General features: G+C 46.3%; 1 protein-coding gene across 1 annotated transcript in view; it reads right to left on the reverse strand.

Annotated features, from left to right (window-relative positions):
- The window catches only part of LOC119382863 (prolyl endopeptidase), a 65,214-nt gene extending 38,281 nt beyond the window's left edge, over window positions 1–26,933 (reverse strand). The window contains exons 1-9 of the mRNA XM_037650750.2: window positions 26,685–26,933; window positions 24,229–24,356; window positions 22,510–22,605; window positions 21,382–21,550; window positions 20,864–20,965; window positions 19,013–19,155; window positions 16,310–16,422; window positions 15,374–15,519; window positions 11,768–11,872 (exon numbers count right to left, since the gene is read on the reverse strand). Coding sequence (XP_037506678.1) covers window positions 11,768–11,872; window positions 15,374–15,519; window positions 16,310–16,422; window positions 19,013–19,155; window positions 20,864–20,965; window positions 21,382–21,550; window positions 22,510–22,605; window positions 24,229–24,356; window positions 26,685–26,750 — 1,068 coding nt within the window. The 5' untranslated portion in view covers window positions 26,751–26,933. The remainder of the gene's footprint in view (window positions 1–11,767; window positions 11,873–15,373; window positions 15,520–16,309; window positions 16,423–19,012; window positions 19,156–20,863; window positions 20,966–21,381; window positions 21,551–22,509; window positions 22,606–24,228; window positions 24,357–26,684) is intronic.
- Window positions 26,934–27,593: the final 660 nt, after the last annotated feature.

The raw sequence follows: 27,593 nt of genomic DNA on the forward strand, positions 1-27,593 counted from the left end.
TTACCGAAGGATTATTTTAAACTGAAAATGCCACAAGAATGCTCGACTAATATGGCAACATGAAAAAACTTTTTCTTTGCGTGAAAAAAAAAAAAAAATCAACTTTGTTGAGCCTGAGGTGCAGCAATCACAATTAGATGCCTGGTCAGAGTGTCACGTGTAGAGACGAAACAAATGCAGGTTTAACGCACTGTGGAATTGCGCTTATTCTGCTGTTGCGGCTTGTTGTCAAATCCTCGCGCTCTGCCCAGAGCACTGCAACACCTTTGCTATGACGTTGCCCAGCCGAACCATTTGCTCTCCACGAACAGGCAACATTGAAAACCGCCGCACATTACAAAAAAAAAGTCAGTTTCGCCGCGAGAGCGAAATAATGAATCCGATAGCAACCACTCCTTCAGGAAACACAGCCACTGCAGTAAGAGAAGTAACCTATCTATGGCTCAAGGGCAGATCCAGGTTTCTACATTGGAAGGGGGGGGGGTCTATCACCCGATTGGGTAAGGGGGCTGAAGCCACCGCCTCAGCAGTGCATTTTGGTGGGTCACTCATATTTACAACAGCCCAGAACATGGCGGCGCCTAAGAAGCCTTCGTTGGAAATGTGCATAGGGAAGCAGGAAAGGGTAGAGTGATGAGGAGAGAGGTAGAGAGCAGGGACAAGATTCTCTTTGCCCCTTTTGGGCAGTGGTAGGCAAAGCAACCTGACAAAGGGGGCAAACTCGACAAGCAGCCTGACAACGGAGGTGGACGACAGGCACTGAAGGGAGGGGGAGGAGGCTGGCTTTGGATCCGCCGCTGCTATGGCTTCAACGGAAGTTTTGCAATTAGAGCACAACACCTACAAAGATATGAGCCGTCTGCCGATACCCTCTAAAGATATCACGGCACACGCCACCACACCCGCTGGTACAAAATACGCACTTCCTGTCGGACTCGTGCACCCCCCCCTCCCCGTTCCCCAACCCTCTGGCTTCTATCTCCATGTGCCCATCGCACGAAGGAGACGGTCGGCTCGTTTCACCTTTTCTTAAGCCCCGTTTGTTGGCAGCGCTCGCGCACTTTCACTCGCACATGGAGTATACGACGCGCGACGTGATGTAATTGCGATTGCTAAGGAAGATCACGAAGAAGGCAAAACATTCGTCTGTAGTGTCTATATAATTGCTATCGCAAAAAAACCAAAATAGCTGTGGGCTAAGATCGCATGAAAGCACGGCAACAGCCTGAATTACGGCAAGTTTCTGTTTCTGCTTTCGGACATCGCACGCTGAACCAATCAAGTGGGACCCGTGCCGGTGTCGCAAATTTCGGTCGCCGCTATGCCTTAGCTCTTAAAAGTTTTGTAATTCGGCTTTGTAGCAAGACATCCACATAAGCAGCTGCGTGGCTGATAACTGCGAGTTGCAGCCCCAAAAAATACCGGTCGACTGCCTAAAACTTCTTTCAGCAGTGCCCTCACCGGGAAAAAAAAAAGATAAAAGCTTTCACTTGCTGTAAATGGGCCCGTTACTTACGATCGCTCTCGCCTGGAAATTTATTCTATTCTTCACGGAGTCCTAAATAGCACCTTTGAGGCTCGGGATCAGAGCGAGTGAGCTCTTCGATAACCGCCAACAAGTGTCGTCGTCTTTTATCTCGCCGATCGGGATGGCTTGCAAGATACTCGCCTTGTCGGCGGCATCCTCTTCTTGAACAATCGCGATCGCTTGCAAGATAACTCAATCTCGTTACATCTGCTGCTACCGCCTCTGCAACTAATCACGCTTGTTACTTGGCACGCGGCGATAACAAAAAACACCATATCGGGCGCTAATGCACAGCACATGCGACAAAGAATGCAGGACTAAGTAGTCAAGTGTTCGACGAAATTTCGTCTGATCAGGTATCATGATGAGGATGTAGATGCGGTCACTGACCAAGTCAAGGTGAAGAACACAGAGATGTTTCGGGACCCATGCGAGTTCCTTGTTCACACTTCTGTGTCTCTGAGTTCTTCACCTTGACTTGGTCAATGACCACATCTACATCCTCAATACAGAACTACACGGCGTAGTCACAGAACACCCTGACAACATTGTGCGATACGATGTGCCGTGGTTCATGGTTCCCGCATGCCACGCATTAGCCGGGTTCTCTTCAACTCCACCGCTTCGAAGGCGAGTAGAGCATCGAGGTGCGCGCCTTTCCCGCAGCCGCAGCGGCTGTTCGATTTGAAAAATGCGTTCACAAAACCTCAAGCCAGCGTTACCGCGACTTTCGTTCCCTTTCAATAATGTTACTGTGGATTTTCCCTGATGGGAGCACAATTTCCCTGAGTTTTCCCTGAGTATTTCCAGATTATCCAAAATCCCTGAGAATTCCCGGTTTTCCCGATCGGTAGACACCCTGCGTTTGTCACGGCTGGAAACCCCCCCTTGCACACGATGGCTCTCGAAGTCGTTTCAGTGGCACAGTCGCGACCTCCAATTCGTAAAGTAGGCTGACAGGCCATGAAACGCATGAGGAATGGCGTCAGGCCTGAGGCGTGGCTTGTCTCAGCAACGGCACGGCGTGGCCATTTAGCGTGAAATAGTCCACATGGATGATGTCCAATGAATCAAAGTGCCTCACACACACAAACGCACATGCTTCGAATTGATGTTGAAGTAGTCCGTTTCTTGCCGCGTTATGGCTCACTTCCAGTTCTCAAACTGCCCACAAAAACTTGTCATGGTAAATAGCGATACCTTTTCAGTAGCGCCCTTGTAGCCGAAACAGCACCTCGGTATACAGCACCTAAACGGCAGCGTCAGGCGAACGTTCCGCTTCAACTGTCCAATGCCTAAACTTGGCCCTTATCCAAAAAGCAACCACAAATACAGAGTAAACGTGCAAACTTTGAGCTCGCGCCGGCCGCATCTGCGGTGTAGCGAGAGAGAGTAGACGTGAGAGACGTGAAGGCGGTCAACGTGCCCGTGTCGTTCTCGCTACTTTATTAGAAGGCCCTAGTACAAGCAGAGCGGCAGCGGCTGCCGGCGTCTAGGCTCCAGGAGCGTGAGCTCATTCTACTCCTCGCGCCTCGAGCTCTGAGCATGAGCTGCGCGAGAGGCGCGGCGCGTAAATGGTAAAACGATGATGATGATCGTGAGCGATGATGATGATGCCGCTACAGATTGCTCCCCCCCCGCAGAAATGAAGCCGAAATGAAAAACTATGGGGGCGTATATACAAGGCTGGTGACGCGAGACAAAATGTCCGTGAGCAGTCTAGGTCGTCAACGGTGAAGGACTGTCGGGAACCATTGGGTCTCTGGCGGGCGGCTCTGGGAGAAGCGTAGAGGGCGGGGGTCGCGACAAATGGACGCTGTAGGCAGGAGCGAATGCACCCGAGGCCGTACACGTCGCAGCCGAACCAACAAAAATGGCTGGACGCGATGACAGACGCTACACCGGCAAGATCGGCGAAGGGAACCACTGCGCGCACTTGGTGCACGTTGTCTTCGGCGCGAGACGAAACACCGTCGTGTACGGTGGGCGTGAGCAGAATGCAGCAGCTTGCGACGGAATTGGGGGCTCAGCGCGGAGGATTGCGCTGGGGAACATCGAAGGCGCCGGCATGCATGCGGCCCTGTACGGGTTCTGGCATGCTGTGTCGTAAGACACCCAAAACGTCGTAGCATTGTGCGCGGTACTCCTGTGGTGCGATCGGTCTTCGTCGGCGCTGTGATCAGCACGCTTGGAAGGTGCTCAGATGTCATGTGGGCGGCGTCGTGCGTCAAAAGCTCCGGAGGAAACCAGTGGTGCAACCGAGCAAGCGTGGTCTCTGCAGGTTCTGACGGTGCACCTGCGCTGAGTGAAGCATCTACGGTAGACGGCACATGAGGGCCCGTGCGCAGGTCGGAATGCTGCACGTCTGCCGTCGTGGCAGGCGTGACATTTGCATGTGGTGCTGCCTTTGATGAAACAGGCATGTCATCCTCAGGCGATTCCGTCATCGTTGCCGCGTCCCGCATGTTCGACCGAAGTTGGTGAGGGGCACGCACTGCTGCTGCGGGAGACGTCGAGGGCGATGCGGATCGCTGCTGGCAAGAAACGCAGAGCTCTGAGGTCGATGGAAGGTCACGCTCGGATATCGTCGACGGCGAAACCTCCGCAAGCGAGGGGCGCACAGCGGGCGAGAGGTTGTCCGTGTCAGCTTCCAGGTCGTGCGGCAAGGTAGCCATCGTGGAAGCTGAGGTCAGGGACGCGTCGTGAGCCGGCAAAGACAGGGACGACGGGCGGATGGCGGGCATGCCTGATGGACCGTCGGCCGAGGGCGTCGAAGAAACGCACTTCGTGGCGGACTGGTCGATGGCAGCAGGAACGTCGTCGGGCGCAGGAACCTCGGGCGTAGGAACCTGAACATCGTCGGGCTGGTCGTCCGGCGCGGGAACCGCTGCGCTGGTGGCCGGACGAGAGGTTGAAAGAGACGTAGCCGGGGAAGGTAGGTCGCGGTCATGGGAGGGCTGTGGGCCGGGTGGTACCGCTCGCGCTGCGGGAGGTGAAACCCGGAACTCACGGGTCCCTGGTAGCGGGCGGTACGTTTCGCCGTAGCGGGCCAGCACCGCAGTGCAGAGGTCATCATATGGCTGCGGGCTGGAGGACGACGCGGCGGACAGGTGATGCAGCTCAGCCGGGAGGGCATCAAGCAGGATGTCGTGCATTAGTGGCTGCGCGGTGACGCCATTCACCGCGAGGCCGGCGTCTAGGCTACAGGAGCGTGAGCTCGTTCTACTCCTCGAGCCTCGAGCGAATGGTAAAACGATGATGATGATCGTGAGCGATGATGATGATGCCGCTACAGCGGGATCAACCTGGAGAAGGGTGGCAAAGCGACGATGGCGTCGCGGCGCGGCAGTTTTCCGCGCCACCTCCGATTCGTAAAGTAGGCTGACAGGCCATGAAACGCATGAGGACTGGCGTCAGGCCTGAGGTGCGGCTGGTCTCAGCAACGGCATGGCGTGGCCATTTATCGTGAAATAGTCCACATGGATGATGTCCAATGAATCAAAGTGCCTCACACACACAAACGCGCATGCTTCGAATTTATGTTGAAGTAGTCCGTTTCTTGCCGTGTTATGGCTCACTTCCAGTTCTCGAACTGCCCACGAACACTTGTCATGGTAAATAGCGATACCTTTTCAGTAGCGCCCTTGTAGCTGAAACAGCACCTCGGTATACAGCACCTAAACGGCAGCGTCAGGCGAACATTCTGCTTCAACTGTCCAATACCTGAACTTGGCCCTTATCCAAAAAGCAACCACAAATACAGAGTACACGTGCAAACTTTGAGCTCGCGCCGGCCGCATCTGCGGGATCAACCTGGAGAAGGGTCGCAAAGCGACGGTGGCGTCGCGGCGCGGCAGTTTTCCGCGCCATATCAAGCTGCCCCATAGCGTGACGGAGAAGTTTCGTGACCAGAAAAAGTATTGAAGGACTATGATTGCACTAAGACAAACTTTATGCAAGATATGCTGAATAATCCACTAAGGCCACATTTTTTTCATATTTAATTATGTGACAGTTTACTCATCATGAGATCAGTTATGCTGCCTCAAAGGTATTATGCGGAGCGAACAAGTGCAATCACACAAAATGTGGCTTTTTTTTGCATCATTACAAAAAGTCAAATAGATACTCAAGGAGAAAACGCATCCGCTGATAAATGAGATAAACCTGTTAAGATACAGCATTATGTCACTTAAATGGCAAACCTCCATGAACAAGCAGCAAGAATACTGTACAGTAGCCATCATATTCAAGTCAACCTCCTCACCCCAAGATGTGTTGCTGGAATGTTTCTAATACCCAACTACAAATGCAGAACCGGTCACAACTAGGGGTGTGCGAATATTGAAATTTCGAATATTTTTCAAATAGTGTTTGCTATTCGATTCGATTCGCACTGGAATTTTACTGTTCGAACTTCCCAAAAACAAATACAGTCAACGTTCGACTGAAAGTGCCCCCTTCCGATTTTCAATATGCTTCACCTCCTTACACTCTCGTATTGCAGCAAAGCTGCCTTTCAATCTCTGCTTCCGTCGCAAATGTATTAACTCAAGAAAACGCTGGCTCCAACATGGAGATGAAAGATGTGGCAGAGGTGGGGGCTCAATTAAGGCTGTTTTGGACCTGAAATTCGGGCAGGAAGTCCAAAAAATCGGATGCCGAAGCTTTTTAGCATCTAAAATTTCGGATGTTAATGTTAGAGACCGGATTTTAGGCAAATGCCTATTTTGTTCCTTGCGCTCCTATTGCGCCATTTTGAGATATGAGCATGAATTAGAGGTTAAGAAGGGCTTTTATGGTGTTTTTATAGTGCCTATAAATGCCTATTTCTGGCGTTCGTGCCTAAATGCTTACAAATGCCTATATATGCCTATTTTTAAAATTATGAACGCTATTTAGCCTCAAGTTTCGCTCCAGGGTGCTGTTTGAGACATTTATTCATGTTACCGCACAACACTGACATTTGGGAACTATGGGGTTGAACCTAGTTCTCTATTTCAACCAACGTTTGTAATTTACTTTTTAAGGTGTTCACTGCGGTAGAGTAGCCAAAAATTTTTTTCGTTGTAGGGGGGGGGGGTCAATTATACTTTATGCAAGTTCGTGCATGCGTTTGTATGTGTGTGTATATACACACATGCAAAACTGAAAGGTATCGGCGGGAGGGGGGGGGGATTGACCCCACCCCCCCACCCCTCCCCGCCTGGCTACACTAGTGGTTCACTGCCAGGGGAAAAATTGGCTCTACGCTATTCGACTCGGCCAATAGGAGGAATGCCTCCCTTCTGGTCTTTGAGCGATCTGGCTGTCTGCTCCTGCTCTGCCCTTCTCAGTCATACCGAAAAGAGACTCAGGAGTGTGTTGATTCGACAGCGGACACTTGACTCACCCTGATACCGCGTTTTGCGGTAGATACCGTGTTCTGCGAACCGTGTGGGGCAAAGCACAATTGCACGGCTATGTTCAACTGTTCGCGCCTTTGTGCCATCTTAAGCTAAAACATTTTTGTTTTCCTCTTGTAGATAGAGGTCGCACACGTCTTCGTTTGAAATTATTTGCATTTATGTGAAAGTTTATTTTGCCTATATTTGCGATATTGTAGGCCTAAAACATTGTTTTGCTTGCCTGTTTTTGGCACCTAAAACGAGCTTTTTTAATGCCTAAAAATCTGGCCTCTAATTATATATCAATGTCTACGAGGCAGATTTGGAACTCTGGACTTGAAGGGAGCACACCCTTGTCCGCCACATCAGTTGGGCTTCCACAGAAGTTGAAAGAGGAGGAGAGGCTGAGGGAATGGAATCTTAGCCTACCACATGTAAAGTGTTGTCCGCACACTTTGGTTGCACCAAATCATGTACATAAATACAATTCGGCCTCTACATTGCGCTTCAACCTAGCGAAAAGAAACGCTTTCATTTTGCCACCTCATAAGAATATGCTTAGGAATCCTCTCCAACTTTTTTTTTCTGCAATTTCGCTTCGAAGTATTTGAAAAATACAGTCGAACTCCGCTACAACGAACTCCGCTTGAACGAAATTTCCGGTACAGCGAAAAATTCGCGGTTCCCAGTCAACAGTCCATAGGATTCAACGCATAAATATGCTCGCCGCAACGAACACTTTTTCTGCTGCCGTTCCGCTTCAACGAAATTTGACGATGCCATTCCAGGCTCAAAAATTTAGTTTACCGTGCAATAAACACAATCTTGGACATTTTGATGCATTTTAGAACATAAAAATAGGAATTCAAAGTCTAAATCACGTTTTGGCACAACCAGAAACCACCGCTGTTGACTGAGCATGGGGGCCACCATTGCTTTATAGCGACGGCAATCAGACTGCCCTGCTTTCGCAACTGGCTTGAGTTAATTAGTCGCAGACAATCCGAAGCCAAAGCTCAGTTGTCCACTGCTGGGGTGCGATCACGGAACGATTCCTTTTCCAATGCCTTTCTAATGCTTTTCGTACTTTTCGCGCTTCGCTAGTGGTCAGAGCGACAGTACATCCGCGTTATCAACGCGACCAGCCCTGGAACGCAATCTTGCAACGATGCCTTTTCCAATGCCCATGCTTTTCGCGCTTGGCCAGTGCGACCGGTGGTCGGAGCAACAATTCGTCCGCGTTATCAACGGGATCAGCCAGCCGCGAGTGGTGGATAAGAATAGCATAGAATAAGGCGTAAGTCATCGCTCCGCGATAGCACGCCTGCATCTCGCCGTTGTCGGCGGATAGCTAGTGTTAGCGTATTAGTGCAACTGTGCAGTTCGTGTTGCGCGGCCATGCCTCTGTGGTTCGTTCGTGGAAGCCATTGTTTCTGCGTGCTTTTCAATGTGGCGTCGCTATGCATAAATGAGAATCGCGTTGTGACGCTGCTGGGGACGCAAAGGAAGCAGCAGACACTTTTTGAATTTTGGAAGTAAAAGTTTCTCTGTTCTACTAGCTCAGGTCAGCCATATTTTTTTTCGATTTCACTACAACGAAATGTTCGCTTCAACGAACATTTTTCCGAGCACTGTCAATTTCGTTGTAGCGGGGTTTGACTTATCCTAGAAATATTCGAGAAATATTCTAGAAATATTCGATTTAATTCGCACTCACACTTCAATACTCGAATTCGCTTCGAACACAAAGATTTTGCTATTCGCACAGCTCTAGTCACAACATTACTTAGCCATAAGATAACTGCAAGTGACAGATGTTGACTACTATTCCACTGCCCATAAATGTATCTGAAGTCTGCCCTACTCTTCACCAGACTCTTTGCACATTCAGTGATGGTACCGAGGACTTCTGATTTGGAGCAATTTTTGGAGCAGCAAAATTTCCGTTTTGGAGCACTTTGGAGCAGCAAAATTTTCATCTTGGAGCAGTTTGGAGCAGATAATTTTGCATCTGGGAGCACTCTGGAGCAGCGAATTTGACGTCCTGGAGTGCACTACAGAAGCATATTGCAATAACATTCAAGCACCGGAATATTACTATGGGGCTCTTATGAAGGCTAGAAATATTTCGATTCATTGCAAATCTCATGGAAAAAATCATCTCAGGAGAACTCCATACTTCACTCGCTAATGAAAAAATAAGGGCTCATGCAGTTGAGTGTTCTGATTAGCCTCTTCGGCGATTATTTTCGACACTAGCAAATAAACAGAAAATCAGATCAATAAAATTTCACTTTATGAAATAACACTCTAAATACATCTATGTGGTTATCAGCAGACATTGTAGACAAACGCCGTGATGTACAGCAGTGCCTCAATGCCAAAGAGCCCCACTGTCCCTAATGCATTCCCCTAAGAAAACTCCAAGGCGAAAGCCAGGTTGTTTTTCTTCTCGATCGACGGGTTGATCCTCCCCCTCCTTCTCTGCAAGCTATCTGCACCTCACCTGGTTTTGCGCTACCTCCATGATCGGCGCACCGATTACGGAAGCAGTGTAAAGCGACGATGTCGTGATGGTGTCATCATGTGACATCACGATATATGACGCCATGATGACGTCACAAGTTTTGACGATCTATGACGTGATGATGACGCCATCACATGATTATTTTTTGCATCAATCGATTGACGCCGCCGACGGTCAATTTTCGTGTTTGATAAAGCATCTGATGCTTTCGCATTAATATTGCGTATTGACAGAGTGAAATGGGTGGAGTTGCTCGGAGGATTTCACGAGAGACGGACGTGCCGCCCGCGATGCCCCGCTCACCCGTTCAGGACGCGCTCGTGCCCCTCGCCATCGGCGCACCGTGACGGCTGCCTCGACCGCCATGCCGTGCGCCTCTCATCGGCAGGGCCTTCGCCGCCTCGTCACCGACGTGCATCGTGCCTCTGACTGAATCGTGGTCCCGTCCGTGAACTCCTGTGACCGGCTCCCCAATCTTTCTAGTCCTCTTCTCTCTTCGTCGCCCCTGTCGACCTCCGATCACAACCTTCCCTATTTCTTTCTACTTTTCTATTATCCCCCCTTACCCCACCCCTATAAGGCACTGCGCCGTGTGGCGGAAAGGCAGACAGAAATTAGGTGCCTTTTTCCTTTTCCTCCCGAACCACCAAGAGTGAAATGGCTCCTCAACTTTTTTTGAATGTTTATTGTGATAACAATTATATGGACGCTCTCCGCGGATTTTTGCCGTCGCCATTGCCGTAATTTTCTGTATAAAGACCAAATTAATAACATCACCACGCGCATTCAAGCCGCGGGTAAAAGCTCGCGAGCGCTGGCGACGAACGCGGCTGAAGCGGAGATTAAGCTAGCCGGCCGTCTGTCTCCGTCGCACGGACAGCGCATGAGATATCTTCCCGCGTGCGGGCCTGCCGTCGATTGCTCATCAAACAGAGAGGAAACGCCCCGCCCGTCTTTCGTAAGGAGCATGAAAGGACGCCAGGGGAGCGGGGGGGAGGGGGAGGGTACCGCATCGTTCGAAGGGCGCAGTCGCTTGCGCGCGCGCCATCTCGAGGCATCAGGAGACGGCTCGTAAACTTGCTGTGCTCTCAACGCTTACTTCGTGTTTAGAGAACTCAGAGCAAGAAAACGCTTGGGTTCCTGGAGCGGCCATATTCCCTTAAACCAGTGTTTTGTTGAGTTACGCGAGATCGAATCCAAAAGAGTTAGCTGCTAGCCTTACTTCGTTTAACAATACAATTTGTTGGTATCGAATTCATTGCTTCGCCCTTAAGCGAAACTGAGTTTTTTTTACCCGTCATCGATTGACGCCCGAAAGCGAGGGGCAGACGTGTAACATGGGGTAGCCGCTTCACTGTGGGCCGTCAGCGACGGGCCCGCTACTGACAGCTGCGTATTTGCGGCTGCTCCGACCAGGATATATGCTTTTATTAATGAGATGGCATTTTTAAATACCAAGCAAAAAATTCGAATTGGAACCCTAGCACGTGAGCTCGAAAGGGCAGGGCCATTTAGGGGGTATTTACCGCAGAGTGATTAAACTCGGACGTGCTGGTATAAGCAATTACGAAAAAGCTCTTCCGAATGAAGATCCATGGATAAAGTATATCTGAGGAAAAGTGTGAACGCGTTTCCACCGTTCGCGTGCTCTTCCATAAACGCGAATCAAGGAAAATTCGATATTGTTCCATATATATACTGCTATCGATCCCAGATTTCATTCCGCGATGTCCGGAAGCAGAAGTGACCGACATTTTAGCAGCACACATGTATTAGTTATTACTGAACATTGCTTTCCTTACGTGCCGTGCGACGCTTGAAACGAGCTATCAGCAGCGTTTCTAGAACAGACGACGTCCGCCGATGAATCGCCGTCGCACTTTCTCGCTACCGAGAAGCCTAGACGTCACGAGCCTCTGCGGAGAGCGCGTTTTGCTGTCGAGCCGGCTTGCAGAACAGAAGCTCCGTCGGCACCGTGCATGACATCGTGGCTTATTCGGGACGCACGCGCGAGCGCTATTTATTCAGCGGAATAATTCTTGGTCCCTGGTTGTGACTTTGGCAGCCCCAAGATCAAGCTGCACATGTTCTGACGCGCCGGCCGTGCGATTGCCGGTGATAGACGCCCCCAAACCCGAGACTTTGGCGCAGTTTGGCGCAATTTTCGTCGGTATTATCAGGATGGCGCAGTAAATAAAATTTGGCGCACTTTGGCGCAGTTGGCGCAGGAGTGGAATCACTGCACATTGCTGTTTGGTACAATAACATCATTTAGCCATTTGTTTACTGCTGTTTGTTTTTCTTCCTATTAGCAGCAGCCTTCACCTTTACGTCACGCAGGTAGCACACCACCAACTTGTCCTTATGGACACAAGCTGCCCAGTCCAGGACATCCCGCTCATCTTGGAGTATCAAGTCCTTCCAGGATTCCTGCAGCGAAGAATCAATTTACGTTAGCCATGTTAGGGGTAAAACAATTAGTGCATCCACGTAGAGACAGCATTTTGTGAATGGTTAAAGGGCCAGCTAGACACCATAGGACAAGTGCATAAACAGTACACGGATTCCATCCACTGTGGCAGTCTAAGCAGAGCTTTCTTCGGTGTTTGCGAGAAAACTCTTGTTTAGCGATCATTTAAGAGCAACACACAGAAATCTTGAACACATTTTCACTGAGAAATGTTTCGCTCAATGTAAACTTGAGGGACTACAAATAGGCAGGCACATCTGAAGGAAACCAGAGTCTGTCACGAACACAATGCACAGATAACCACACTATCCTGTGACGAAATGTTTGCAAGAGTAGTAGTTTGCGGCCACAATTGACATGGCCGGGTCCTGATGCTGCTTCGTCCCCGTGTGCTGAAAGCTGCCAGACTTCACGTTTTACGAAGTGAATACTTGTCTTCCAAACCATTCTTTGCTAATTAATGATGCTGTTTCATTTTCTTTATTCGGCAAAGTGCCCATTGTAACCCTGTGTACTGCGTGCAACTAACTTTGGCCTGGATGTTTACGGCAGTATCATACATAAATAGGATGTACCCTCTGATTTGCCACTATATGTGTACTGACAAAGCCACCCGAACAGATGGCCAAACATCCATGTTTTGTTATTCTTTATTGTTGAGTGAAGCCAGTGAAGGAAATGTTGAATTATCGGTTCCCCCTGGCTTTTGTAACATTTTTTCGTCTACTTTTCTGCATTAACCACCACCACTTCAAGCTGTGCAACCTTGCTCCTATAACTCACAAGGTAATTTCATTATAAACCACATTTTACTGCTGACCAAAGACATTTCCGTTTCACTATAAACTTGCTGCAAACCTACCCCCTGCACATTCTGTGAGTGCTTCGGTCCCACTTTACCTGTGAAGCCGCTTGTTTCTGCACTCTGTGTATGATGCACCCGATTGCTGTGCGATATGACCTTTAACATATGGTGTTGAAACTCACACTCTCCGAAAGCAGTGTGCACCCTCAACCATACAGAGCACCTTGGCAGTGTTTTTTCTCTCCCATGCTCTTCTACGTGAAGTGAAGTTCTTATTCCCTTTCCTCTTTTTTTTTTTTTTAATAAAATGCGTGCTGCTCCCATCTCAAATCAGGATATCAGTCAAACAAAGACCCAATGCACTCGAGAATGCTGTCACAAGAACACATTTCTAAACATGCTGTAAAAGAATTTAAACTTTTCGAACAAAGCTGAAACTGAACCTACAAGGATATGAAGAGAATGCACACTTCAGCACTTCGATTTATTATCGGGAATTTCTTGTGCCAATACCAATACAGACTGTTCTGTGTAAAAAGCCACTGAACTCTCCATCAATTGCAAGCCTTTCCAGCTATGTATCAGTGAAATGAATAAAACAAACTTACAAAGTTCTCTACAACATTTTACAGTGCTATGGTTAATACTCACATGCACAGCTCTTCGAGGTGAAAAGATCTAAGTTTGACAGAAAATAACAGGTTGTATTACGGACAGTTCGTCTGTCTTTATATTTACAGTTTACCGTTCACAAAGAAGTGCTACTCTATAGGAAGCAAATCTAAAGCACACCCTATTTTTAAAAAATCGTGGCATTTTTTTTTGCAGTACAGATTTGGCAAGCATCCATTTCAGTTGTTCGCTGCAACGTAGGACAAAGCTGCAAGTTATTCCCAAATCCAGCAGCTGCATTACAAAGAGTGCTGAAAGCAGGCACGAACAGTACGTGCTTAGATGTAAGAATGTGTTAAAACAATAACAGGCCGTCAAAATTCAGAACATGCAACTAAACCAGTATGCACCAAAATATAACAATAAGAGCACAAGTGTTTCAGCCTCCAATGAAAACGTAGTCATGGTCGGCTGTGGTCAAACTGAGAACCTCATGTTTGTTATCCGCATGCATGTCAAAGCTTTGTGTATAACATGAATTAAATATTAGTAATGTTGCAGCAGTCAAAGTTCAGCTGCAATCCTGTAAATAAACCATGGGGCTTTACATGTGAAACCTACACCAAGGTTTTAAGGAACATCAAAACAGAACAGAGTGTTCCAGAACTAGTATTACTACCCATTGGTGTTAACGTACACTGTCACCTTAGAACGTCAATTTAAATTCTGACATTCAAGTTCACACCACAGTCACATTACACCAAGCACCTACGGAAGTAGACGTACAGTATGGTCCACTCTTAGAGGGAACACGGGAGCGCGTGGCCGGCTGTCCGCGGAGCGCTAACTGCTGGTGAGATTTGTAAATGTAGCACACGCGTATAGATTCATTACGGCGTTCGGGTGCGCGCCGCTCTTACAAGTGTATGCGCATGCGCCGCATTTACAAATCTCGCCGCTAGTCAGCGCCGCGCGGGCTGTCAGCCACGCGCTCGCGTGTTCCCTGTAAGAGTGGACCGTACTGTACATCATAAGGAGACAGCTGCGTGGGCTGTGAGGAGGAAAAATGAAGGTATTATTCAGTAAATTTTTGACAGAACGTAACAACAATGAACTTTAAATAACACCACAGAGTTATCCTCATGGCGTGTTCACAAAGTTCACAAATGTGAAGATGGTCAACTGTGGCCTGAGGAAGGAATTAGGTGAAAATAAACAAGTATGATAGCCTAAAAAAACACTGAAGAGGCAAGGGGGAAAAAAAATTAAATACTGTAGACTCTCATTAGATGGACCCTGAAGGGACCACTAAAACATGCTCCATTTAATGGGATTTCCATTTGCCGAGAGGTTATCATGGGTGTGGAATTCAAGTGCAAAACCAATCATATTAGAGGCAGTTGTTTCATTTAAGCAGCAATTCCGTTTAAGAGATTTCCATTAACTGAAAGTCTACGATAACTATCTTAGAAGCATAAAGAAGTTTCGCTGTCCAAGCTGTTTTCTCTGCCTTTCTGGTGCTTTACGATCACCTAGAAGACTTTCGCTGACTTGTCACCAAACCAGGAACTTGGTCATAAGTTCTATACAGGCGACACTGGTTAAGCCTAGCCAACAGTGTGCATGAAGCCAAGTTTACTACACGGTCCCCTTCTACGGCCTTAACCAAGTTCAAATTACCAAGATTTTACTGCATGCGTTTGCTTGACAAAGCTTAACACAGGACAGTACGCACCTATGAAGTCGGTGCAGTGAGTGAAAACCTGGTTGTGCGTCTGACAATTTTGCAACGTCTCACGTTTTATGATGGATTACTGAGGTCCCAGCAAATTTCCTATAGAGCCAATTGACTAAAAGTTTTGGATCCGACCTTTACATGCCTGCTTGTACGCAATTTGGCACAATGAAACTTATTGCTTGACTGATGGATTAAACAATTAGCTGTAGTAGTCTGGCACAGCGGCCATCCTTTCGAGGACTGAAAAAAAAAAAACAAACAAAAAAACTATGGTACCTGAAATCTGACAGTGTAGCACAATCTCACCTCTGCAGGGTCAGCCAGATCGATGTTGACCAAGCCGTAACGTGGCCGATTCTTGTTGGTACGGAAAGTGAACACACTGCCTTCGTTGGTGATGTAGTCATACTCGGCTTCGAATTTACCAACCAGGCACTTGAGCTCCAGCTTGTCTGGAGAAGCACAACACGGGACACGTTTAAATGCAATAAAAACAGGGATCAAATTTACCAGACTGTATGAACACAAATCTAGGTGTTCACACTGAATTGCCAAGCATATCTGAAAAATTGAGTGTTGACCACCCAAACATGAAATAGCCCTCCTGACTTCACCGAGTATATTGTCTAATGTCCATTCTCGTGGGATCTATGACAGTTCAACCCCAACTTCAACAAAACACCACTATCCTGACGAACCTAGACCCCACATCCTGTTCTCAAGTGCATAGAAAGATTTCAATTGAGGTATACTTACAATTGCTAAGTAATTTTACCACAGATATATAAGGCAAATAATTTCACAACAGCCTGGTCTCTACTTCAGGAGCTTTAGGTGTAGTACTATTGCGAACATTTGAAACGTGCACAAGTTAAGGCTAACTAAAAAGCACTGTTTCCTTTCAACTTTCACTAATTTGTCTCATCGCCTTCTATTTTGGCTTCTTCATTTAATGTGAGGCCTATAACGTGTTTAGCAACCAGGTAAGTAGTAGCATGAGATTATGCCCTCGAGTTACTTGTGAAAGGCGTTCAAATTTGTATTCTTATTTAGGTTTTGTTGATCTACAACACGACTTTACATGTGCAATTACACTGCAATCATCAATTTACAAAACATTACGTGAGGTAGTGCATAAACTATACCATCTAATGCATATAAAAAAGAAAAGCATATTCTACAAAGGAATTTATACGCTGCAAATACACTAGTGCTAAAAAGAGCATCTGTTTCCTCACTTACCTTTGATGCCTCCAGGGAGCTTGGAAAGTTCGGCCACGTAGAGCTGGTTGTCCTTGCATCCTTCCTCCACAGTCACAATTACGTAGTTGCCACAGTCGCTCACCTGGCCACCCCTTGGAGACGATGAGCATTTTAAAATTTCACGCTGAAATTGCTGCACGTAAGATCACAGAGTTCAAAGTGTCTTTTTTTTGTATTTTGGCAACATTGGCCCAACGAAATTTCCTGAAACTTGGTACTTTAAGTCTATGGCCTCTTCAGAGGACGATATACTTCATTTTTACTGAATAGGAGCAACGTAGGGCTAGTAGATACCGTCAAAATCTATGATGTCCTGACATTTGGTGCGAGAAGTTCAAGGCAGCGTCACCACCGGCATTTACTTTTAGTGCATTTTCTCGCTTATCAAGCATCTTCTTATAGCGAGTGTGGCGACTTTGGAATTGTGAAAGAGTAATTTACTAATATATGAGGAGATTCGTTTTTCTCTTTAGTGTCTATTTTACCACACACTGGATATGAAACTCCTATAAATGAACGATGCCTGGGTAACGTCGCTGGAGCCAAATTTATACAACGGAACTTACCTTGTCACGGCAAAAATTGCTTTCCTTAGCGGTGTTTTTACGTACGCCTCTTCTCATCAATATACAAGCCTCCCCCATGAACTTATCTCGTTCGGATTATGCAAATGAGTGAGAGAAAGCCAGATGGCACTATGTGTTAAAACGCGCCAGCGCAAAATGTGCTCAGACGTGTCAGTGTGAGAATGAAATGTTCTAATCATGGAGGTCTCCAAGCGAGAGTAAACAGTCCAAACGAAGCGCTGCAACTTTATCCTTGATGGTGCAAATATTTCAGTTGTCATTTTTACAATGCTGAGTGTTCCTAGGGCCTGCCATAGATGCAATATGGTTAGTTCGAACAGTTTGTAAAGTGAAAGAAATAATAAGCACAGATACAAGAAAATGGGGCAGCTATGCACTAGTGGTGCGAAGACTGCGGAAGCAACCGAGCTGGTGGCGTTGCCCTCCTCCTCTCCTTTCCCACCCCTTGCTATTGTATACAGTACCCTCCACCAGCTTTACCCTCACCCCTCCTCCTTACCATCACTTCCCTTTCCCACCCCTTGCAATAATATACTATACTATACAGTATGAACATGCATTTTCTAGAATTTATGAGTTATTGATAAATTATTCACTGGCTATCGAATGGTTATCACAACGGATCGGTCATGCATTTTTTGGGTCAGGCTAAGGTCATCCAAGCATTTTCTATTATGAAGTGGTTATTGAGCGATTATTCATTTGCTAGTGATTTGGCTATCAATTGGGTATCACTAGGCATCGATCGCTATGCTAGGAGCTGCTTGGCACATATCTGCTTTCAGTGGCACATATCCACCAAAGCCAGGCCGAGTTTTTGTGAATGCCGCACAGACCAACAACGAGCTTACACTACTCTGCTGTTAAAGGCGTTCTACCACGCAAAATCCCATTTCAGTTCTTTGAAACAAACCAACACACCAGCCAAAGGTAGGAAATGGTCTGAAAAAATATCTTGGCATTCTAGCTTCACATTTACAAGTGCAACAGAAATGTATTTTTCTTTTCTTCAGAGTTGACCAACCCAACCATGTTCATTAAAGGGTGCTATGAGCAGGCTTGACAGACCCAACGTGGTTAAGCAGGCTAGAAACGGTAGGAATCAACACCAAAATTTGTAACTTATGACTGTCTATGTATGCCATATTAAAGATATCTTTTGAAATTGTGTTCGCACATGAGCGAGAACTATAACAATAGTTTCTAGGTGGCTGTCACCATGTTGCACTGTGAGTTTTGTCAATGCACTTTTTGAGGAAGCTATGCCAAACAGTGTTGCCTGTCCAAGCCCCGCGACATCCACTGCCAAAAGGAACACATGAGCACATGTGAATGTTTACCTACGACAATTGTTGAAGTTGAAAGCTTTAGCAGAAGATTACCTGTAGTTAGTGGCACTCACTACACTCCTGCACTGTGCTCTCACATATCTGCACCCAACGCTCGCTGCTTCAGCAAAAGCAAACCGGGAGCTGCACACTGGTGTGTTACCTTCGAAAGTGTACCATACTGTACCATCGTTTACTTCCACAGCAGCTTGACAGCAGCACGACATTTCACTGCAATAATGTTACTTAGTATGTAGCTCTATGCCTGCTAGACTTTCTGCACCAAATCAAATCTGTTTGTGTATCTCTGACACCGTGTTTTACTATGCCTAAGGGCAAACTATCGAGAAAAAAGTTACACCATCTTCCCGTAGGGAACCCTGAGTAGTATGCAAAGCAGCATGGGGTCAACGCAAGTTCCCATTAGTTTCAGTTCGTCGTTTCCGTTAAGTTGAAGTTCGTAGCTACCGTTATATTTACCGTTTGGTTTCCATGAGAGGAGCAGAGCGCGTGTGCGCATCATTTATACCGCAGAGTTACAGTGGCGGCCCCAGCGGAGTATGCAGCGCTTACCACCGTGCCTGTAACCCTTCGCAGTATCGCGCGGAGCCGCAGGTTCGTTGCGCAATCCCGGAGAGGAGAGGAGGATGCGCATGCGCAGTGGGGGTGTGGACGCCGCACGGCGGAAGGAGGGAGTGACATAGCCCCGACCATAAGCTGCTTCGCATCTAAAAAACAAACAATTCTATGCCTTTAGAATGACTTACACTCTCCACTGAGGTTTCTCTGGGAACTCTGCACACAGAACGTCCTCCGTCTGTGGTGTTCCCACACGGTGGTAGTACAGTTTCTGATCCTTTGCCTTGTCTGTTCCCGTGCCGTCGGCCTTCTGTTCACCGTCTGGGTATTTCTAAGAAAGAGAAGACCAGCGCTATCCTTACTATAGCAGAGGTGAAATATTCAGGTTTTTTGTCTATGAAAACGTGATGACACGAGTTCACAAGTGCCTACATGTTTATTGCATCAAAAGAACTGTGAACTCCTCTACACCAGCACAAAAAGATCTGCACATTCATCCACCATTAATTAAGCTATGCTCAGCAGCACTCACTTGCGTTAGCAATATGTGTGAAGTAATAATCTTTAAAGCGACCCACAAGAGATTTTTCTCAACCAAGTTTTTTACGGCACAACGAAAAGCTCCCCCTCGGTAGTATTTAAACCTGCAGCAGTTGATTCCAAAAGTGCGTGGATATTTTGTAAGCAGAATTTTTCTATCTGAGAAGTCACTAAAAAAGTTAAGCGTCCCTACTCTGGCAAAGCTGAAAAGCTATAGCGATGCTGATATCCCTCCTTGCAAACTCCTCATTACGTTCAACGTTCCGCTTTCAGAGGAGTGTGTGCGACTGTGGTTAACCACCTTCATTTTGACACTTTCAACCATTTTTTAATATGAAAAGCAGGTGGGATAAGTTTTCCAAACGCTCGTCATCACACCAAGTCCCTTTACTGCCTCGCGAGCCAGGAGCTCCTAGTACTTTTCCAATTTGCTGGCAAGTGCCGCTAGGTTCTCAGCTGGCAACAGCTACTAACTTTCATGCTGCCACTCATGAGCATTGGACCATACTTCAAGTGAAGGTGGCGTCACTGTTCTCCTCAGTACAATCAAAGGTGTATCTACACACTTTAAGTTAGGGAAGATTATAATAAAAAGAAAGTGTACTGCATCTCAACACTGATATAAAAATCATTAACCGCGTTTACCAGTGAAAGGTCACTCGACGGGGATCATATGCATCTCTGCTTTTTTAGGAGCGAAGCTCCATGGGCCCGCACCCCGCCATCGCCATTGAAGCTTCGCTTTAGGTTACAGTGGCCGGTGATTTAAGAGGATTTATATGTTTAGGTCTTGAGTGGTTTGGTTCAAGCGCACTAGAAATTTGAAGTTAGAAGAAATAAGCTCTGTGCGCAACTGGTTATAATGGTCGTCTTCACTTTCACCACCTTTATCATGGATTGTGAAAAGACAAGCATCATTCTAGAGCACTACGGGTGCTTTGTCAAAGGTAGTAGCAGACGCTCTCCCCACTTGACACCGGCGCGAAAAGACAATGAAACGCTGCGCGCAGCGTTCGGTCGCCGCCATTGAAGCTCCCCGCCGCATCACCGCTCGCACCCCTCTCCCACCTGTCTCCCCCTCCCTGCGCTGCGCACGCTGCACAGTCGCTCAGTCGTTCCTGCCACCAAGCACAGCAGACGCTCTCACCAGCGTTGCCAACCCTACTGCCTTCATGAAAGCCAGCAACGAGATCAGGCACATAGTCGTTTGCATCCCATTTCTAAGGAGCTTGGCTCATCGGCTGCATTCGTACACGGAACAACTGCTAGTTTTTGCCGCATGGGGCACCAACAGTAATTTTTTGCTACTTTAGTGAAGAAATAAAAATATACATTCAAGTTTAACAAGGAAAATGAGGTTTGTTTTAACCAATACAATAAACAATTTTTCCATTAGCGGGGTTATCTCAATAGGTGTTCCAAGCGGTTGTCTGTCCCTTAAATAAGGTATGCTTTCTCGACAAACTCACACATTTTCAAATATATAAGAGCACTCATACACCGTAGAAGAAGCCTTTGTTGTCGTGTGTCCAGGACATATCCGTGTACCGCACCCGTTCCAGAACCTCAGGGAAGTTCTCACCAGTGGCCACTCGCTTGATCTGAGCAAGAAATCCACAAGAATTACAATGAGCTTCAAGCAAAGCTTAAATGTTAAAGAACAAAATTAATGCCAGAAAATAAACTGCTGTCTACGCAGACAGATAATCTGGAAGCTCTAAGCTGCAATCTTAGCACTATTAGATTGTTTAATAGGCTCACGTTGCAATCACAGTGCCATCCAATTTTGACTAATGCCTGTTCTTACATAGGTGCCAATAGTCAAAAGAACCACGAAAAACTATAAAACCACTATAAAAACGTTCATAGCTAAACCAACATACTGTGCACTCTTCAAACACTGATTTTATAGATGCCCTGATCCTATAGATGCAAGATTGCACTTCATATGAAACTGCAGCTTTGGTAGAAAATGCACACAGAAAGCGTTGCTTGCTACAGAACACGTGCCACTCACGAAAATCTTAATCCAGTCGGACCCACTGTAGCTGAGCCCGTATGCAAAGAGTTCTCCATCTTCAGAAAAACTCGTTGAGCTGACAGACACTGTTCCATCCTCAGACAGCTCGTTGGGATCAAAGAAAACTCTTGGTTCAGCTTCAAGAGAGTCCTGGACATAGAGGACACTGAAAGGAAGCACAGGTAGCAAAGACATTAAGAGGGGCAATGAAGTTGGTTAAGACCAACAGATCACTTTCTCAAAACTATTTGGCAAAAGTATTGATAGCAAGTTCAGAAAGTAAGAACAAAGTTTGACTGACATTTCTTTCAGACTCAAAAATGAAAAATGCATGAACGACATAATGTATGGAGATGCAGTGTGGTATACTAATCAGATTTGCTAAAGCTAAGGCCATATGCATTATTATGCGATATGAGTTGCACTGAACCAACACGACACATCAACACCGATCCTGCATATGTTCTCGCGACACTGTTGCCACAAATTTCAGCAAATTCTACAGATTTTTATTGGAGGAAATATTTAGATTAAACAGTATAACCTCCCTGATATCAGCCAGCTTTTGCACTGCTCTGAAATACAGAGCAGTGTGCAAAAGGTGCAATCTAACGCACCTTTAGCAAAACCTATTTGCTTTAACCTACATTTCTTGTTGTTCCTGCCCCATTTTCATGAAACAAAACTGCAATGAAACTTAGGCAGCTAGATAAGTGTCCATATCGTGGAATCTGGTAAAAATATGGGTGCCGAGGAAAGGTAAACATGAGATTGAGGATGACAGAGCTTATCTTCAAGCTTATTCAACAGTATTTCCGTCCCCTTTCCATGTTATATCGCTAAGGTGGTGTGACGAGAATGCAAAATTAGAATGCTCAGAATGGCACCAACTGATGCAAAATGGGCATAAGGAGAAGTTGACATAAGAGGCCCTCATGCTGTAGCAAATGAGTAACGGAATGGTTTACTCTAAAAAAAAACCAAAGGAACAGCCATTCTGCTCCCCAGTGCCCTAGCAAGCATGAGATGTTAGTGTCATGAAGTGAGGAATAGGGAAGCATCTGCAGCAAAAGCACGAACATTGGATAAAACAGATGAACATCAGATGTGAGCAGCACTTTGTACCTTTGGTTCTGAAGGCCTGTGTTCATGTAGCAGAAGTAACGCTTCCCGTGCTTCTTGAGGCAGCCAAAGCGAGGATAGTCGTACAGCTGCCGTAGCCTGGTAAATAAATAAAACCCATTACAATGAAGTGATTAACAGTGTCAGGACAAGGGATGTTAATGAAGCCAATGTCTCAACAATGAACTCTTCATACTCAGCTTGACAACTGCTCCTCTTAGCAGCATTTACGCAAGTGTAGCTCACTTTATCCCTCACACTCAAAAGCGGGATGAAGAGAATTATATCCCAGTCAGGCAGGCACACTTAGTGACAATTTCGGTGAGTGAACTTCGGTTCTCTGAGCATCACTGTGACATTGTGATGCTAGACAGCATAACAGAGTATCGTTAGGGACTGATGACATTAACATTATGCAAAGCGATATCAATTGAAACTATTTTCAGGATTCGAATCACAGAAACTGTTGTTGCATTATTAATGAAAAATTTTACTTAAAAGTACTTCCACATTAAGACTTCTATTCATATTAAGCTAATAAGAGCAAGAACCTAATACAGAATCCAGGCAGTCGAGATGTCAGACTTTGCGATAAACTGGAAAGCTGCCAAAAATGAACTTAGCTTCACTGATGTTCCAGGGAGGCTTACAACATTTCAGATCATAGGGAGGTGGTCTTGGAACCAGTGCCAACTCTGTGCAGAGTATTTTTGAAGCACTGTTAGTGAGGCTACTTTGGTGTCGTGAAGTGAGTTCACCAAATCCACCTGCTAGCACCTATGCTCCACAGCAAGAGTCCCTAGCCTCCTGCAAATGGTGCTGGTAGTGAAGTGCACACACTGAAAGCAACACTAGCAGCGTTCGTGTCGTAATCTCCTTTCTAATTTGCGCTGTTGGTCGTCAAAGATGAGTTTCCATCAGCTCGCCTACTTTTCTCTTCTGGTGCAATACTAAACTTGCCTGTCTGACTGAGGTAAAGGCAGTTGTGGCCATTGTGGCCCATATGCAGCGTTGGGATCAAAACATGAACCAATAGACAATCAACTTTGCAAGCTATCCTACTCTTCATAAGAAAAATCTTGACAAACGCTTATCACTTCTCGCTAGTACAAGAAATCAATAACTACATGGCATTTCAAGTGATTCCCCTCCAACTGAGCAGGCCTTAAATTTCAGAGATGTAATAATAATAATATCTGGGGTTTAACGTCCCAAAACCAAGATGTGATTAGATTATGAGGGACGCTGTAGTGGAGGGCTCCGGAAATTTCGACCACCTGGGGTTCTTTAACGTGCACCGAAATCTAAGTACATGGGCCTCAAACATTTTCGCCTCCATCGAAAATGCAGCCGCCACTGCCGGGATTCAATCCCGCGACCTTCGAGTCAGAAGTCTAGTCGGAGGTGTAAATAAACTGCAAAGTTTTTTTCCTCCTCTGTTCATAATTAAAGTACTTGTGCTCGCTTCCTTTAATAATTGTATGCACTAGATAATGGAAGTAAACTTACGGGCAATGATACTCATAGTCACATGTTGTACTCACATGTTGTCTCGATACTGTGGCACTTCCCCTCGCTACATGTTCCCTATGCAGCAAACCTCACAGAACAGTTTACCAGATCCTTTTCAGCTGCCCAGCTGATCCTTCCCTGCCGGGGGGGGTCCAAACACACTAGCCAATAAAGTTTTTCTGCCTGTCTGTCTGTCAGTTCCATTCTCACCTTTCTTTAATCTTCTGACGGTCCTTGCACTGTTCCAAGAAGGGTGTTGTGACGGCGTTCTGAGCATCTACAAAGGCCTTCGTTTCCTCGCTGTCGGGATCTTCCATCCATCTATAAGGGTCCGCAACCTGCAAAGGAAATGTTTCAGTTCCCATGGAACTCTCTAAACTGCAAAACACACACAATTAAAAGCAAACTGCAAAAAAAAATTTTCATTGAACAAAAAAGCATAATTTCTGATGACAGTCTGTTGTGTGGTTCTTGCGGTTCCTGCTATAATGGATTCTGGAGTGTCCTGGGTTGGCATATTGTAGCAATGCATTATGTTCAATTCTATGCAAGTCTCACCATCCACTCCTAATGGCTGCCCGACCCCTCTGAGGATATAGACATATCGTCAGTCTGGCCATTGGCCAAGCGTGAAAAACCATGGAAATGGATTAGCACCTGAAAAAGGTATTGCTACAAAATACTGGCCCTGCTTTCCTTGCGGAGCACATGTTGCTACTGAGAAATTATAGGCATCTCGGCCTGAAAGCGCAACTATCACTAAAAGCCCGCACGTGTTATAAGTTTGTTCATTTCATGTGTACTTTGTGAACTAGTTCAAGCAGTGCTGTACTTCACAATTCATTTTCTGCGTGACGGCATTAGCTTAAAAAATGTGAAGTTCAGAGCCAAAACTCTGCACCGCAGGAATTGTCAGGACTAGTGATGTGCAAATGAAAGAGGACTATATTTCTGGCACCATTAATTGACAACGACGTCCATCTCCACTAGACAAGGCAATATTCATACATAGCCCTCGAATGCATCCCAAAGTAGACCATCATTCCCTCTTCACCATATTGGGGTATCAATTTTTTTTATTACATCTCTCCAGCTATACACCAACACTGCAACTAGACCCGCCGTACTCCTTGATTGAACTTCCAGAGTGCTGACAAAAAGACCATTGCCTGCAATCTTTGTGGCACAGCAGCCACAGATACCACAAAAACCTGTGGGGTCTTGAAAGAGAGCCGCACTCATGGAGCAAACGGACGCAGTTCAGGCCATTCAGCAAACGAACATGTGTGACATTTCATTGACATGCTTTTACACAACGGCGAGCTCGCCAGCTGAACGTTACAAATTGCTCCAGTAACATGACAAGTAACCCAACATAATGCCAATATAACACACACAAACAACATGACACCTACAACGTATCGCGAATGCGGTGTTGCTGATGTCCGACTCAACTCGCCATTACGTAAAAGCATGTTATTGAACGTCACATGTGTTCGTTTGCTCGTCGGCCTGAACTATGCCTGGCTGTTACATGAGTGCAGCTCTCTTTAGAGACCCACAAACCTTATTTGCAATATAATCATAGCACATGCTGGACAATGCCAAGAAATAAAGACATGACGTCCAGATGTACAAGACCTCCACCGGAAGGCCCTAACTTTGCAAAATGGCTGGACTTCCAAACGGACACAGCAAAATTTTGCAGCTATTTGGAGGTCTCATGAAAAAAAGTGAAGAGAATCAAACTGACTAGAGGTGTCTCAGCACAACCAGGTACATCCTACCTTTCTTACTTATTTAGAAAAGTGCCTCAGCATTCCATTCGTAGCGCATTTCTTTTACATTCTTCTCATTCAAGCACCCCGCAGAATTTTTTTTGTCCCTTTTGTTATTGTTCTGTTTAATCTTAGTGACCTGTCACCGAGTTCTTTTCATCTACCCTTGATTCTATGTTCCATTTTTGTATTCCTTCCTTCTTAAATGGTCTGTAGACGTCGCGTTCTTCCGATGGCAAGTACCAGTGTGGCTTTGCCTGTGTGTAAATTACCCAAAACACTGACGTTTTTCTCAGGATTTTGTATGAAAATCAAGCAGCGCAGAACAGTAATCTCATTCACAGATTTATTCCATTCTGCGTGAAGTTAGAACAGCATTCAACAAAATGAATACCACTAGTACGCAACTTCTCGGGCATATGACGCAGCTTTTCGGAGGGACTTAGGCAGGCAACGAAGCTCTTCTGTAGTTTCTTTAACAATTGCGCTAAAAAAAAAAAAGTGCTCTCTGCGGCAGTGAGTTACAGCAACAAACCTCCGCCGTTCGTATTATACCGTTGTCACACTGTACGATGCTGATAGCGGTTAAGCTCGATCGGGATCAAATTCCTAACAGTTATTAATCAAGCACGGCCGTGATATAAGTGACCCTGTGACACCGGTATTACATGTTTCTTTGCGGATTTATCCCAAGTACACAATTCAAGAAAAGCGCCGGCAGCCATCGACGGGGTTTTTGCACGCAAGGTCTTGATGCCAACATGCCTGGCACCACGTGCAACAAAACGACAACATGCGACCATTCTCAGCTCGAAGAAACCCTTGGCCCGTTATCCAAGAGTGATTTATCAGCAGATCGGCTGCAGTCAAAGATGCGAAACAACTTGCCTTCACGCCGTGGTAAATGTCCACAACAGTTTCATCCCGCCGCGGCGTCGGATATCTGAACTTCATGGCTACGAAGTGCTTGCTAGTAAAACTCAAAAAACGAGAGCAGCAGAACTTTGGTTGCACCGGGGTCTGCGCTACGAATCGAATGAACAATGAACAGACTCCAATCGCTCCAATCGCTCGGGCCGGCGCCAGTCTAATAATCAACGTTGCCAGGTGTTGCCCGCTGCAGCATATGGACTATGCCACTACCACGGCCGCTGGATGAAAAAGCGCACGGTACGGCCTGCCGCGTCGGGCGGCTTTCTATGGGAGGGCGCGTGTTCGCCCTAGTTGCAGTTGCGGCCGCTGCGGCGCGACGGGGCGGGGACGGGGAATGGGTGCCGGCGGCTCCGTTGGGGCAGCAGCCGCAGCAAATTAGTTGGTGGTGGTCACAACAGCGATCTCACTCAGCTGTTCTAAGCGGTTTTTTTTCTATCTCATCTATCGCAGTCATGACATATGCATTCAGTTGAGTCCGTTCGCGTAATCTGGTTGAATAGCCACTTAAGTTTCCGTGTACGTGCCGAGCTCCTGGCATTTTTTTTCCAGGACTAACTTTTTGCTTTGTGTCTGAAAGAATATTCCACAATGCGCGTAGCAACATTATATGGCACAGAATGTGTGAAAAAGTGGTTGTTATATTCATGTGCGTGTAATGAATGCATCGTTTGTTATTTTAACATATTGATTTCCGTGACATTTCTTCAGCATCTTTGAGTTTTCTTAGCTGAAAATGCTTGACAGGTATTTATTAGAAACATCTGACAATACACGTTCATGTTCTTTATACACGGGAAGTGCATGTAAAAACATACGTTGAATCTTTTTCATGATGTCTGATACATGATACTGTGCCGAAAAGTA

This window comes from Rhipicephalus sanguineus, chromosome 2 (assembly GCF_013339695.2).
Source record: "Rhipicephalus sanguineus isolate Rsan-2018 chromosome 2, BIME_Rsan_1.4, whole genome shotgun sequence".
Lineage (NCBI taxonomy): Eukaryota > Metazoa > Arthropoda > Arachnida > Ixodida > Ixodidae > Rhipicephalus > Rhipicephalus sanguineus.